Source organism: Phyllopteryx taeniolatus, chromosome 20 (genome assembly GCF_024500385.1).
Source record: "Phyllopteryx taeniolatus isolate TA_2022b chromosome 20, UOR_Ptae_1.2, whole genome shotgun sequence".
NCBI classification, from domain to species: Eukaryota; Metazoa; Chordata; class Actinopteri; order Syngnathiformes; family Syngnathidae; genus Phyllopteryx; species Phyllopteryx taeniolatus.
The window spans coordinates 6,346,020-6,361,472 of NC_084521.1; the positions used below are offsets into that span (position 1 = coordinate 6,346,020).

A 15,453-nucleotide genomic window follows, 5' to 3' on the forward strand; every position below is an offset into this window, starting at 1 on the left:
CTTTCCAGAAACATGCATGATAGTTTAATGGAAGATTAAATTGTCCATAGGCGTTTGTCTATATGTGCGCTTCAATTGGCTGGCGACCAGTCCAGGATGAGGAGATAAGTTTTGTTAGTGCAAGTTACGGAGAGCCTTCGCCGCATGTACAGACGTTGTAAGATTTTTTTTTTATTAGAACCGGACTTGAAGAAAAGGATTCGGGTGCACCTGCTGAACGCCCACGGTCTGGATGAGGCGGGCATCGACGGCGGCGGCATCTTCCGCGAGTTCCTCAACGAGCTCCTCAAGTGTGGCTTCAACCCAAACCAGGGTGTGTTCAAGACCACCAACGAGGGCCTGCTGTACCCCAACCCCGCTGCCGAGACGCTGGTGGGGGAGTCCTTTACGCGACACTACTACTTCCTTGGCAGGATCCTGGGAAAAGTGAGTTCTCAAGCACCCTTATGTTTGGAGCGTAATGCACTTTTATTTGCGACGCGATGCCTGAACTCGGATGCGTGGCTTCAAATGCTTGGGAAAGGTCTGCTTTAGATCAGGGATTCCCAAACTGTGGTGTGAAGGGAGGGAATGCGGCAACTCAGTTGGGATGTTGAAGGTGGTGCGTGGCTTCAAAAATTTGGTCAAGGCATGTACTATAGACTAAATGAAGATGCACGCTCCAAATTATTATGCAAATGATATTTTTTGTTGCTTTTGCCTAATTTTTTGATGCAAATGACAGTCGGCATTATTTTGATTATTAAGGAAAATCTGAGAGAAATATCTGTTGCGTAATAATTTGTAACGGGTTGAATGAGCTGTTTCTCTATCCGGAGAACTGCAGAGGCTTGATTTAAGAGCCACGGTGAAGTTTAAATCATTGCCAAGGCTGCCCTTGCTGTTTGTTCTAGAAACTGCAGTGTTTAGAGAACTTCCTGTAATTTATATCTTTAAAAAACAAAGTCGGAGAGAAGTTGAATCAGCTCAATGCTTAATCATAAATGTTTGCTCCATTGTTTTTCTGCCCCTGATGTGGGACCATGTATTCTAGCCTAATTCTAAATCATCCTTAATGCATGTGCTAGATGATCAGGATAGCTTCCTTGTGAAAGTGAAAGGCTATCATATCCAACGGAGACGAATTACCTCATGACAAGCGGTCGCTTCTCAATTAGGGCTTCCATTAGCTGATGATTCCTATCCTCTTGTTTGTGTAGTCATCGTCGTTTGGTTGGCCCTAAATCAGTGCGCCCACGCAGACTGCACATAAATAAGCGTTCAAACCATGTGCTAATTGTGTTTTGATCTGTTTTACAGTCATGACATCCGGCTTTCACTTTTAGATCAAGCTTTTGAAATGTGGTTTCTTCCTGGGACCCCAAGCGACGATCATGTATTGCAGTTATGTTGTCATGGAAATATATTACGATGAGAATCCCCTTTATAAAATGTAAACGAATAAATGTCAAAAACAGGCTTTTTTTAGGGGAGGTGCGGTGGATAGGTGGCGTGCTCGCTCAGTAACTTAAAGTGCGCGTGGCTTAAACTGTTTGTGAAAAACCGCTCTAGAACAGGGATTACCAAAATATGGCGGTGTACCACTGGGTGTGTGCAAGAATACTACAGGGGGTGTGCAAAGTTTTCCTAGTGTGCTCTTAAAATATTTATATGATATAAAATGAACATTTTGTCTATATGATGTACCAAGGCTGAAATGATTAATTGAACATGAATAATTCGATTACAAAAAAAAGTCAGAGCTAAATCTCTGCTTCGAAGCTTCGGACTGATCGTTTTTCCACAAGGACTACAGTAATGCTACTGAAGACTCACCACTCACACGCCACTCCATTTAGAAATAAGTTGGCACAATGGTGATGAGAAAAGAGTCCAAAAAAAAAGAGAAGTCCAGAGTTTGGGATCATTTCACACTTAATGTATGTACTGTAAAGTGCAATGTGTCTACAAAGCAGAACTGGCTTACACAACAGCACATCTATGATCATATTGTATTGCCCCCACAAGTGGTTAAGAATAGACACCGGTGCACTTTCATCAATTAATTGATCAAACAGTAACAAAATGCACACGAAATGGGCGCATTCATACACGAGCAGCTATGGCCAAAACTGACGCCCAGGCGTTTAACAACACGAAGACTGGCTAACACTTAGCCGTGTAACAGCCAGGCACTAACCTGAGTACACAACAGCCAACTTTACACTCTCATTTGCTGGCTCCCATGTCACTCACCAGGCCAGGCCCCACCTTTTAAAGCCAAACCCACTCAAAGTCACGAGTACTATAGTGTGGACTGCAGAACATGAGGATGGCAACCCCAGGTAAACATCAGGAACACCTTCACCTCACATGAACATTTTGTTGTTTAATAATGCCACATCAATTGTTATCCAATAGGGCAACAATTTATGTTGCATTATGAGGGATTAATTTGGTTCCCTTATTATTATGAGGGGGTGGTTGCCTTAAAAGGTTTGGAAAAAGCAGCTCTTCATCAGGGATTCTGGTGGCTGCACTTGTGGGGCTGTGTGAGCATCCTCCAGTGGGTGCATGAGGAAGTGCACATTCACAGAGCTGTGCTGTGTATGTTGAACAGGTTTCACATTTATGATTGCCCGACTATTTTCTTAGTATATCGTGATGAAAAATCACCCTGAGCACACCGTACACCGCAGGATAATCTTTCAGAGATATCTGGTTCGGTTATCTGGCTTTTGTTGACTTTTGAGCAGAGGAAAATGATCAAATTATGCCCAATTATTGGTTTAGATGAACATAAAGTCCACTTATCAGAGCATCAATTTTGTGTATTCTCTTCAACAACACCCCCACTCTTCTCATACTCCAACGCTAATGGTTGGGGAAATAAATGTGAGTTTGACTTTCAATTAACCCTACCTCAAGTTCCTCCCTCTCTCCATAAAAATGGACTTTTGAGCAGCCATTTTGTGCGGCCCCGTCGGTATTTGTTTAGTTGCCGGGATAAAAGGCAAAGCCTTTATATAGATTGGGATTGCATCACCGGCGCGGCTCAAACGACATGAGCGATTAATATAGTTAATTAATGTCGGAGGCGTGCCATTGTTGCGGAGGGTGATGCATTACAGGTGTGAGTGGCTTGTCTGGTGGGAGTACTCACCCAAATGGGATTGCGCATCAGAAGCAGCGGCCGCTCGTCATCCTTCTCCCTCACTTGTATACCAAGTGACACGCGAGAAGATTTAAGGCGCAAGCATGAAAACGGGTTACAGTGAAATCCTGTGTATCGTGGGGGATACATTCTAGACCATCCCGCAATAGGTGAAAATCTGCATATAGAGACCATATCAAAAATGTCATAGTTTTATCTCTCCCATACACTTCAAACATAAACAGAAAATTAATTGTTAAGACAAACTTTTAACTTTAGCGCCTGTTCTCACTCTGTCAAGAATTGGGAGACTGTCATATAACATCACTTTGAGGAAACAAAAGAAGACTGACTCGCACAGTTCTCAGAATGTTCTTCACTCCTAGTTGAAGTTAACTGTAAAACAGATACATAAAACAAAAGAGAATTAAACGTATATTTAAACACCAAAATGTTCAGCCAAACCATATAATTTTGTCTAACCAGAAAGTCTGCTAGCTTAATGCTAACATGTCATCAGAATCAGAATCATCTTTATTTGCCAAGTATGTCCAAAAAACACAAGGAATTTGTCTCCGGTAGTTGGAGCCGCTCTGGTACGACAACAGACACTTTTGAGACATAAAGACATTGACAACAAAAAAAACAGTCACTGAGCAATAAAGGGTTGCTAGTTGTCTGATAATGACGGTACATTTTTATTTTATTTTTTTGACAATTGTGCAAAAGATGCAGAGTCCTCTAGCACTTAGAGCAGTTCGAATGACTAATATTGCAATAGTCCGGTGCAGTGACCATTGTGCAAAGGGTGCCGAGACTTCAAGCAGTGTATGCAGTTTAAAGTGACGAGTAGCGGGATAATCTGGCACAATGTTGATTGTGCAAATGTTGCAGATACTCCTCAATCGGTGTGCAAATGGAGATGCCAGATGCTACTCTGGCATGAGTGGCCAGTATTGGTCAACAGCAGATATGCAAATAGTGCAGCGTGGCGAGACTACTACAGTGAGTGCACAAGTAATATATAATTGGCCCCACAGAAATGTGACAACGAACTCAAGTCAAAAAATTGCCAGCATGTTGTAATGGAATTGTAGGTTAGGTCATGTGAAATACCATAGACCAGGGGTGTCAAATTCATTTTTGTCGCGGGCCACATTGTAGTTACGGATTCTCTCAGAGAGTCGTTATGACTGTGAAACCATAAAAATATTTAATCACCTCATCATTTCTTTTGTGTGTCCTGTTCGGCTGTAACAGCCTCATCACCTCATCATATTATCACACCCGAAATTTATAAACTGGTTTTGGAATCAGAAATCAAGGGTAAAGGGTTTTTCATCTATTGTTCATTTGGTAACACAACTTTGGTAACACAAAAATGCTTACAATATCTCAATGTTATTTACGAAATATGACAATTTGAAATCTTGGTTACACATTTTAACAAGAATCATGGAAGTTGACACATATGATTTGCCTTCGCAGGTCACATAAAATCATGTCGTGGGCCGGATCTGGCCCCCGGGCCTTGAGTTTGACATCAGTGCCGTAGACTGTAACGAAATTAGCATAGATGTTACTTACCGTACAGTAAGCCCTCGCATATTCATGTTTAGGCATTCTCAATTTTTTTTTTTAGAACCTATCCTCTGTTGTTCGCTGCAACAGTCAGCTATTTTGTGCTTTTGTGCTCAGGCCAAAGTATCTAGGCGATTATAAACCTTTTCGAGTGGTGCGTCAATTACACACAGATTGTCACTTTTCACAACAGGGGTCTGTCCCTATCACTGTAATTCTAAACCTTCAAACAACTGCTACTTTAACACACACGGAGAAGCGATACATACAAACAGACTTACAACAATACTCAAGACATATATTCTGCGTGAGAGCAATGATATTAAAATGAAGCAAAACACGGTACTGTGTTACACTGAGGGGATGTCTTCTTCTTTTTGCTCTTAATTACGCTGCAAATCTTTTGCAGTAGAGCTCAGTGCTGCCCGGCATTGCGCGGCACAACGTGGTGCTACACCCACGGCATGCAACTCTAAATTCGGATTTGCCTTTATACTGGAAAATTCCGTCAAAATGATCGCTTAAAAATATGCGATATAGTGAGGGCGTGAATGATGAACCGCGATATAGAGGACACAGTATTTTCCTAATGCTGCCCTCAAACCTACCAACGCTATCCCCGACACTGTGTTTTCATCTTAATAAATGAATTTCTAATGACATCTAAAGACACAGGATGTGCTTCTTCAACCTCATTTTTTTGCTCCCTATGAAGGTGAGTGCACCCAGCTGTGTGGGTGGCCCCCCTTTGATAGATGGTGATGCTTTTTAAAGGCATTATAATTTTATTGATCGCTAATGTTGTAAATTAAGGGATCTATTTGGCAGCCAACAGAATGCACCTGCAATGTTGTTGGCATTTATTCCACCTGATGGCGCCTCGATCTGCTTTAATTGCGCTACCACTGCACTCACTTATATTAAAACGCCCGGGGGCCATAATAATTAATTCTTAACGTCCCCAAGTCATTTTGGCACAATTTCTGGCAATAAACACTCATAAATAAAGTAAGTGGCATTGGAAAAAAGAAACAAGAGGGGAGTTTACCCCACCTTCTTTCCCGTCCATAAACTTAGCTTCTTCCCGGCATGAGGATTATTGATAGGTTTCAAGGGGCCACGTGCCACATATGGTCCCCTATGACCACTGGCTACTGCCGAAATACTAAGTGGATTATTTTGCATAAAAAATAGACAATGTTTGAAGTTGCGCAATTAACCCGTGTTTAGAAAATGGCTGTGATTTACGACTCCGCGTGTGTGTGTTTAAGATGCATGCATTATGGAAATCCTCTAGATTTATAATCCATTTAGCTGATGCGGTCAGGGTTTTTAGCGCTATCATTTATAAAGCGCCGCATATTTTAGCGCCTCCAATGGGATCCTTTTTCGGACTATTCCACTGCATTAGCTTTGGGGTTTTATGAGTCACCTGCTTGCCGCCGCTTCTTAATGGCGTCTCAGGTCAAGGTGAGAATTGGCATTTATAAAAGTTTGAGACAGCCTGAGCAGATGCCGGGTGCGCTTTAGATGGATTGTGTTTTGCTCTCAGTCAGGCTGTTGCGCGAGCGGATTTACGATCTTATCGCAGAAAAAGTCGCTGAGATTTGATGTATTGCACCATCTGTTTTAATTCAGTGCGACCTTGATGTTCGAACGCCCAAAGGTTTTTTTTTTTATTTTATTTTTTATAATGCATGTCACCAAACCTCTTTTCTGCCAGCAACTCAAAAAGAGTTTATTAGGGTGTGTGCGTGGAACAGGGGGTGCACTTGACAGGGCTTTAAAAAAATTGTGAAAGGCTACACTCGATCAGGGACTCGTAATGATCAGTAATGCTGTTTTTAACTCCAAAGTAGACTTTTTTTTGCATTTTCTGTGTGGTTGGGGGTGTAACAATTTAGTTGTGATGTTCCGTGGTTTTAAAATTTCAGAAAGGCTACCCTCTATCAGGGATTCGTCATGATCAAATGAAATTTTCAACTCTTAATACAGGCTTTGGGGGATTCCCCCCCCCCCCCCCCCCCCTCCCTCGTGTGCAGATGAAGGGACTGCGGCATTTTCGTTAGGGCGTTGAAACGAGTGAGTGGCTTAAAAAGAAAATCACAAAAGGCATCTGAGTGCTGTAGATCAAGTTTTCCCAAAAAGTGGTGGTGCGCAAGTTTCTTCCAGGGGCTTTGTGAGATCAAAAGTGTAATGTCACATTTTTTTCTCTCCCCCCCCCCCCGTTTTTATTTTATTTATTTATTCATTTTTTTTGCAAAATAAAAAGGTTAAATACATGCATTACTTCTAAAAAAAAAAAAAAAGAATAGTGGTTTCATATTTAAGAAAGAGTCAGTGTTTGTGTTTCTAAGGCAGGGTGTGATTTGATTCCCTAGGCTTTGTACGAGAACATGCTGGTAGAGTTGCCCTTTGCCAGTTTCTTCCTGTCGAAGCTGCTGGGCACCAGCGCCGACGTGGACATCCACCACCTGGCCTCTCTGGACCCAGAGATGTACCGGAACCTTCTCTTTCTCAAGAGCTACGAGGGCGATGTGGAGGAGCTGGGCCTTAACTTCACGGTGGTCAACAATGATCTGGGAGAGGCTCAGGTGACAAGGACGCATTCCCTTGATCTATAAATTACATGAAGTGCACGTGGCAAAAATCTTAGTCAATCAAAATGTTCTGAAGGACCTATACTGTCCATATTACAACTAAAACAACAGCAACATATACTAATATATATTTACTACTAATAAAGTAAACACATTAAATCATAAAAACAGAATAAAAGTTACAAAATGAGTTTTCCCTCTATAAAATTGTTAAAATGTCACGGGGTTTTCCATGCAGCGACAACGAGGCGCTCTAGATCGGCCATGCCAGCCCAAAGCCCCAGTCCACACGCTGTCTGTCAATTTTGAACACGCCCTCCCCTTCTGTCTCATCCGCCTTTGTCTGCGTGACGTACGTGCCCTTACGACCGACATTGCGGCGCTCTAAAGCGGCCTTGCCACCGGATTTCCCGACGGGAAGATGCATATTTCCTGCGTGTAGGCATAGCTAGCATTTCAATGGCGTTAAAAATTCATTTTCCTCAATTTTTCAGCGTCTGTGGCGAGAACACGCACAGCCATACTGTTGACAGTCCCTCATCTACCCCCACCTCGCACCACCTTCTCCTCTCAAGATGATCTCAGCACGCCTGACAGAAGCAACCTGCATCTCTTAGGCACGTCTCGGCCCCTGAAGCTCCGAGCTAGAGCCAGAGCTGTTTACTCAGGGCCTTAACGCGTCTTATTAGCTCTCGTCAAACAGCGCCTGAAAATGGCAGAGTCGCAATGCTGCCTCGACAAACACGATAGGGGGGAAAACAATTTGCGGGAGATTAGGCACACACCCGGGAGCAGCCTGCCCTCCGTTTGCCCCCAAGCGAGATAGCGAATGGCCAGATAAGCACTGTAATTCTCGTACATTAGCACATAATCGCACTCTTCGCCGTGCCGAAGTCCAAAAAATATGAGCGACAACTTTCATTCCAGTATAATCTGACTCAACAGTCTTGTGAAGCTTATCACTATCGGGTTTTTGTTGGACCACGTCAGACAGGCCCTGATCCAACTCTGGTGTAATATCTGACTGTTGAGTAAATAAATTGGCCAGTGTGTCTCGGTCACAGGAGAAATAAGAAAATATCAGGATGTAGCTTTAATCCTACTTTCCAAATGACCACTTTGGGCATTTATACATCTACTTAAACCGGGGATTAATCATACAGATGTCAACATTTTGAGTTTAAGTTTATCTTTTAGATGGAAATGACACCTGGAAAGTATCAAAAGATTATGAGATGTCGTGTTAAGAGGATTTTTATAAAAATATATTTTTTAAATGATTCATACACTTTCTCGAATCAGACTCATCCAATGTTCTACTTACCTTGTTTACCGTGTTTAATTGTCGCATTTAAACCTGCACCTTTTCTAAACGTTTCAAGCGACTTAACTGCATACCGCTCAATTTCCCCTCGTGTTTAACTGTTGCATTTAAACCTGCGCCTATTACAATGGACGTCAGATTTGACAAACGTGATCTTGTATTTAGCAGCAAACGACTTTTGTTAAGCGCACCGGCTGCTGTCGGCCTTTCTTGTCCTATCCGCAGACATTATGATGTCATCATAAACCCGACTTTATGAACCGCGATGAGCACATTTTATCAAGCGCTAACTGCTCTAAAGCTAATGAAAAGAGAGCTCGGGGCCAAATTGTATTGGAGCAGATGTTCATTGGCGTGCTATATTTAGCCAAGCACTTAACCGCGGGCACTCACCAGGGGAGACGCACCTTTAATCAGAGTGCGCCGGGATAACATTTTAATTACCTCGTTGTGATTGAGTTCCATCCAACTCGCACAATTACAGTAAACCCTCGCCTGTTTGCGGTTCACTACTCATGAGTTCATCTGTTTGTTGTTTTTGTGTTCTTTCTAGGTTCGCAGACTCCATTTGTATGCTTGCGGGTTGCTGTCATGATCGTTTGAACCTGCACTTTCTCAAATATTGTTCAAATGATCATGTCAGTACCCACAAAATCCAGAGAGTCTGCTAACAACAGGTTCACAGACTCTTTGCGTATGCCCTGTGTGACCAAACCCGGAAGCATACACAGGGACTGCAGCAGCGGTGACAATTTGTAACTTGTAAAACTTAGCCTCAATTACTTGCGGGTTTTTTGCCATTTGGGGGGTTTGCTTTGGAGCTGATGTACGTCATAAAATGTCTGCACAGGTGGTGGAGCTAAAGCCAGGCGGGAAGGACATTCCCGTCACCACGGCCAACCGCATCGCATACATCCACCTGGTGGCCGACTACCGGCTCAACAAGCAGATCCGGCCGCACTGCCTGGCCTTCAGGCAGGGCCTCGCCAACGTGGTCAACCTGGAGTGGCTGCGCATGTTCGACCAGCAGGAGATCCAGGTGGCTGGCATGTGAAAGGACACCTTGTGTCAATCCCGCCATGCAACTCGGCAAATTAAACGATTGTTTTTTTTAAACAGGTGCTGATATCCGGCGCTCATGTGCCAATTTGTCTTGATGACCTGAAAAAGTTCACAAACTACTCAGGTAAGAAATAATGTTACCCCATGAATGTAGTCGATTAGTTGAAAATTACAAAGAATTCTGTTAATTGTGTGTGATATTGATGGTTGATTAATAGTGTATTGAAGCAATTGAGCACTACATGGCTGCAACCATCAGAGACGCTGATTCAGTCTCAAGTTTGACCCCTGTGTCCGTCAGTGTATGCCGACGGTGACGGCTGATGGTGCTCCGTCTTTTGAGTCTCCTTAGGTGGTTACACGGCCACGCACCCCGTCATCCAGATCTTCTGGGAGGTGGTGGAGGGCTTCACAGACGAGGAGAAGCGCAAGCTGCTCAAATTCGTCACCAGCTGCTCCAGACCTCCTCTGCTCGGCTTCAAGGTTTGACCCCATCTTCTGCATCATTTCATGTTGTGGCTCAGATTGAAAATTGCCGGGTCAATTTTGCCCTCTTGTTCTGTTCCATTCAATACAAAACAGCACAACAACAATATTGATTGTTGATCATTCATATACCTATTATACACTTATGTGAGGTTGATAAAGCAGTTAGTGGTTGGACACTGAAACTCATCCAATTAAAGTCATTGCATTCACTGTAAAAGTTGCATCTGATTTATTATTTTTAATTTCAAATAACGGTAAAAGCTATTTACAAAATAATGTGTTCGTTGCAACAACAAATAAAATCAGTCATCAAATTGAAATAATAAAATGTCAAGCAAATACTTGAATAATGATGAGGTGATAAAATGGTCTATAAAACAAATATAAACAAATCAAATCACAACAAATATTTAACCTTTTTCATTACTCTGTTATTCCTCAATACTAGTCCAAAAACATAAAATATTCAATAATATATACAGTTGACTGTTAATAATATTATGCAGAAAAAAAATCTCAGCTTTTACAGGTATGTAAAAGGAGCTTACAGTATCGGAAAGGAAATGTAACAGAATGCATACAATGTGTAGCGCACCAACCTGAAGTGTCCTATTAAGTGAAAACGTGGCTTTGATGTGTTTGTGATGCAAATAAGGAGATCACTGCTTTAAAGCAGCCACAGATAAGACGGGCGTGATAGGCTTATCAGCCCCCGTTCATGACCTTGCTCTGCTTGGTCTGGACAAATATTACAATTTTTTTAAAAGTCAGCAGCAGGCTGAACTTTTGAACTTTTTGTGTGACATCATTTCCTGCATTGTTGCTGAATCACAGCATTAGGAGAGCCTCAATTGGAAGCTGGTTGATGATTTATACTGCAGCATACAAGGAAAAGAGCATGTTTATAGCAGTGTAACATGGGACCAAAATGTCTTATCCTCCTTCAATTTTGATGAATATACAGTATGACATTTTTGGGTCATTGGGAGTTTTGTATTGCTCATCAAGCAGGTACGCAGGCAACATTTGTGTTCTCTATACAGTACGTGACATATAGTGCTTAAGGCATTTATGAGACCGCCACACAATGTACTGCAAGGTCAATGGCACCCCTGCCTTACTTCAACATCATTGGTAATTTCCCAAATCATTGTTTTATATTTATGTAATGGTTAATACACCATAAGGGATCTTGAACCCAAATGAGCTTGAATATGATCATTCAACGCTTTAAGCAACAGATATTTAACCAAAGACGGTGCAGCCACACATGTAGACAGACAATATAGCAATACTGCATATATTCTTTATCCTCTGCATTAAACAATTCATATAACTGCAGCTTACTTAGTCAGTTGTGAAACTCTTATTCTTGTGTGTCTATATTATACTGCCCTCCGGTGGCAAAGGCACACAGAGACTGGATTAATAGCCTTTCTGTTCATTTCAATGGGGAAAGATGATTTGAGATGGGAGAATTTTGCATTACAAACATGGTCACAGAACAAATTTAACTCCTAAATCAAGCCACCACTGTATTTGTATTTTGTCTTGGGGAAAAAAAAAAAAAAAATCATTTTTGATGATTTATGGATTAAGAACGAGTCTTACAAAATACATGCTTTTTTGGTGGTAAAAAATCAAGAGCTCACTGAAATTGAAATAATTCGCATTAAAGTACTTAATGACGCTGGATGGTCTTTGAGACTAAATATGTGGTGGTGGTCTAATCACGTGTGTTAAGCACTTTACAAGACCGCATTTCTAATTTGGGCCTTGAGCTAAAAAGGTTTGAGATGAATCAAAGACGTCCATTGGGACAGTATCTTTTTATTAGCGTCATTAGCTTTCTAAAAGTTTATGGTTGTCCTGTGGTAGCACGAAGGATCCAAACTCTTTAAAAATCCCTGCTGTTACCTCCGGTCGCCTCCTCCTTTTTTAATCCATTTGACTTTGGCCGGCACGCGTGGGAGGTCCTCCCTCTCCGGGCGTTAATTTGTGGCCGGCGGGGGCGGCCCCCCTGACCCGGCCCCCCGGCTCGTGCCAGCTCCGCCTTAATTAGCTGTCGTGAAAGGAGCCCGGGATTCATTAGCGGAGAAATAGGCGCTGTCAGGCAGAGCCATTTAAAAAAGATGATGGAAACTGCACTTTTTTTTCCCCTTCTCTCTCCTCTGGAACGATATCTGCCGTAACGATGCGTTCTCAATAAGCAACGATAGTTTAATACGGTAATTGTCGGAAAAATGGGGTCATTGCGGCTGAGCCCCCGAAGAGCCATTTAATCGGGTTGATGGGGCATTTGCTGACTTGAAATAGCGGGGAGGAAATCGGAACGGCTCGTGATGGAAAGTTTCAATGTCACAGTCGGCAGATGAGGTGGCGGGGGAAAAAATGGCAGATAGACGACATGAAATGAGCATTCCCTGCTAGGTCAAAGTGCGGCCTGCTTCCTAAATGTATCCTTGCGCTGTACTCTAACCCCCCCCCCCCCCCCCCCCCCCCCACACACACACACACTGTTTGCAGTGGATCGGGACCTCGCCCTGAACACGATTTAACAGGGGCACGAATGATGAACCTTGATATAGTGGGGGAACACTGTATGTCTTTTACACCAATTACTACTTCACTTTTAGACATGGTTTTGGTGCCATTTTGTGGCATCTTCTCGAAAGCACAAAAAAAACCACAAATCAGTGAATTTGGTAATACCAAACTTAAAAACAGATGTGGATTCACTGTATTAGCTTAATGTCCCCCACGTTTAAGATTGATTCCCTTGTGGAATTTGACATTTATCACATTTTATCACAGCCGGATTACTTTTTCCAGGAGCTGTATCCGGCCTTCTGCGTCCACAACGGCGGCACTGACCTGGACCGGCTGCCCACGGCCAGCACCTGCATGAACCTGCTCAAGCTGCCCGAGTTCTACAGCCAGCACCAGATGAGGATCAAGCTGCTCTACGCCATCGAGTCGTCGTCCGGCTTCGAGTTGAGCTGAGGCTACGGCGGCCGAATCTCGGGAACGACACGCACTGAATTTCCTGCTTTTTGTGTGTGTGTGTGTGTGTGTGTGTGTGTGTGTGTGTGTGTTGAGCACCAGGGGATGACCAGCCTCGCATTAAGAGGGCATAGTCACCATTTTTCACCGTTTTTTTTCTTGCTGTTGCTTTTAGTTAATATAGAATTAGCTCGTCAGGAAACAAATGAATAGCCATTTTCCACTGTATGACACCTACTCTCAAATGACGCTTTTCCAATGGTATTACGAGGTACTGTCTCTAGTACAGGGGGTCCTCAGTTTTTACGACTGAGTTCCATTCCTTTGACGGCGACGAAACACACGTTTGTAAGTCGGAATGCGCCGTAGTCTTTTCGCTACCCTATGCTAACACAGTAGTAAAGTCATAATTACAGTAAATATTTGCATAAAAAACATTCCCAGGCCATAAATATAAACCATCAAATGTCAGGCAGGATAAGCCAAGGACCCATTGTGTCGGAATTAGATTATTATATTTGTCCCCCAGATGGCACCACTTTCCCCACATTCAAAGCATGTAGCAAAATTCATGTTTGCAAGTCAAAGCAAAAAAATTAGCCTAATAACGGCTCGTATCTCGAAAAACTCTTGTCAGTCGTATCTGAAGGCAGCACCGTATATTTTGGGCAATTTTATTTAACTTTTTGATGGGTTTACAATGTGAAGTGTGGAAGAAGAGAGATGGACATCAAAGACACATGCGTACACATATACGCCCACTTTTAGACACAATTCTAGTCCTAAAACAATCAAGTTAAAAAGGAAAAAAAAAGGGGACATATAGAAAATGTATGTATACAAATTGCACATTACCCAGCCTGGCCTCGCCTCTGAGCGAGCTGCTGTCAATTTAGCCAAATTGTGATGTAACAGTATGGCTAATTTACGTGTCCTTCGCAGTGTCCCGTGATGGAAAATTGGCCGGTGAATCTAAACCAAGGCGAGTAGTGCCCTGCAGTGGAAAAGCAGCAGTAGTGCTTTGTTGTGTATATTGTTTTTTTTTTTTTCCACCAAAGATGATGTGGCATCATATATATTATATTAAAAAAGACAATACAAGAATAGAGTGACTGTGAAATGGGCGCCACGACAACATTGATTTTATGATTTCTTCAAATATGCTTATCGTTTCTTACCCATGGCAACTGACGCGTGCAAGGTTTTTGTTAAGACTGATTTGCGGGTTTATTCAATAGGCTGATGGATTTGTGAATATGGACATTTTCTCTTGTGCGATTCATTATTTCTTCAGTATTTGTACAGTTTTCCTTCCTGTGTGTGTGAGAGCGAGATTGTGTCGTGGTTACAAAAGTTCAGTGTAACAACAACAGAGCGTATGGAAATGAATAAATCCACTTTCTTTTTTCAGTTCTCTCCTTGTGGCTTGGCAAGTAATGGTGGCAACATAAAGTGTGTGTGGGGAGGGGGGGGGGGAGAGATTCGTCCTGGCTTTTTATGGCCTCTGACATATAATTAAAGAAACATCCAGTTAAGAATCACTGAGCAGAACTATTCTGGCCTTGAGATGCATTACCGGGGTGGGTGCAAATTAAGTTTGTGTGCGTTTGTCATAAATCCAAACCCAGCCATCCATCGCTTTTTTGGACCCACGCCATCTCCTCCTCCTCTCTCGGCAACATCTCATATCTCAGGAGCCCCCAAACGTTCACTGCGTGCGACTCAAAAGTAGTAATTGGGTCTTAAAAAAGCCGACTTGTCATTGAAATGAGGGATTCATCTCAATTACCCCGAGATTTATTCCGAACTATTACCTGGTGATGGATTATAACTGACAATGTTAATGCGGGATGCTGTGAATCATCCTCAGCATCTAATACACTTTAGCCCGCCTGTAAAAGCCTTTTAAGGGCAAATTAAAGCTCTTAGTCTTTGTTTGTCTTTAAGCAAAACTTCACAAAGTTTCTTTTTTAATCCACTGTTGGAAGTTTTTCATCCTTCCCACTGGTCGCAAATTTCAGCATGGTAACGAAACCCACGCTCTCATTGGGCCTGCAGGAGAAATGGGCGGGGTGAGCACTGGCTCATTTGCATGAGACAGGACAACCTCATCAAAACAGGCTGGAAGAAGTAAAATGAAAAGTGCTGTAATTATTTTGACAAAGAATCCCAACAGGAGGTTACTTTCTTAGTTTGTGCCACCATCTAGTGGCCAGATGATGCAACTGCATGGAGAAGTACAGGTCAAAATACAGCAAATG

The 15,453-nt window shown here is 42.6% G+C and overlaps 1 protein-coding gene across 2 annotated transcripts in view; it reads left to right on the plus strand.

Annotated features, from left to right (window-relative positions):
- ube3c (ubiquitin protein ligase E3C) overlaps nucleotides 1-14,602 on the plus strand; it is a 33,238-nt gene extending 18,636 nt beyond the window's left edge. For both annotated transcript variants that reach the window (XM_061758740.1, XM_061758741.1), the window contains exons 19-24: nucleotides 179-426; nucleotides 7,096-7,308; nucleotides 9,489-9,677; nucleotides 9,758-9,824; nucleotides 10,053-10,183; nucleotides 13,022-14,602. In XM_061758740.1, the coding sequence (XP_061614724.1) occupies nucleotides 179-426; nucleotides 7,096-7,308; nucleotides 9,489-9,677; nucleotides 9,758-9,824; nucleotides 10,053-10,183; nucleotides 13,022-13,192 (1,019 nt within the window). In that variant the 3' untranslated portion in view covers nucleotides 13,193-14,602. The remainder of the gene's footprint in view (nucleotides 1-178; nucleotides 427-7,095; nucleotides 7,309-9,488; nucleotides 9,678-9,757; nucleotides 9,825-10,052; nucleotides 10,184-13,021) is intronic.
- Nucleotides 14,603-15,453: the final 851 nt, after the last annotated feature.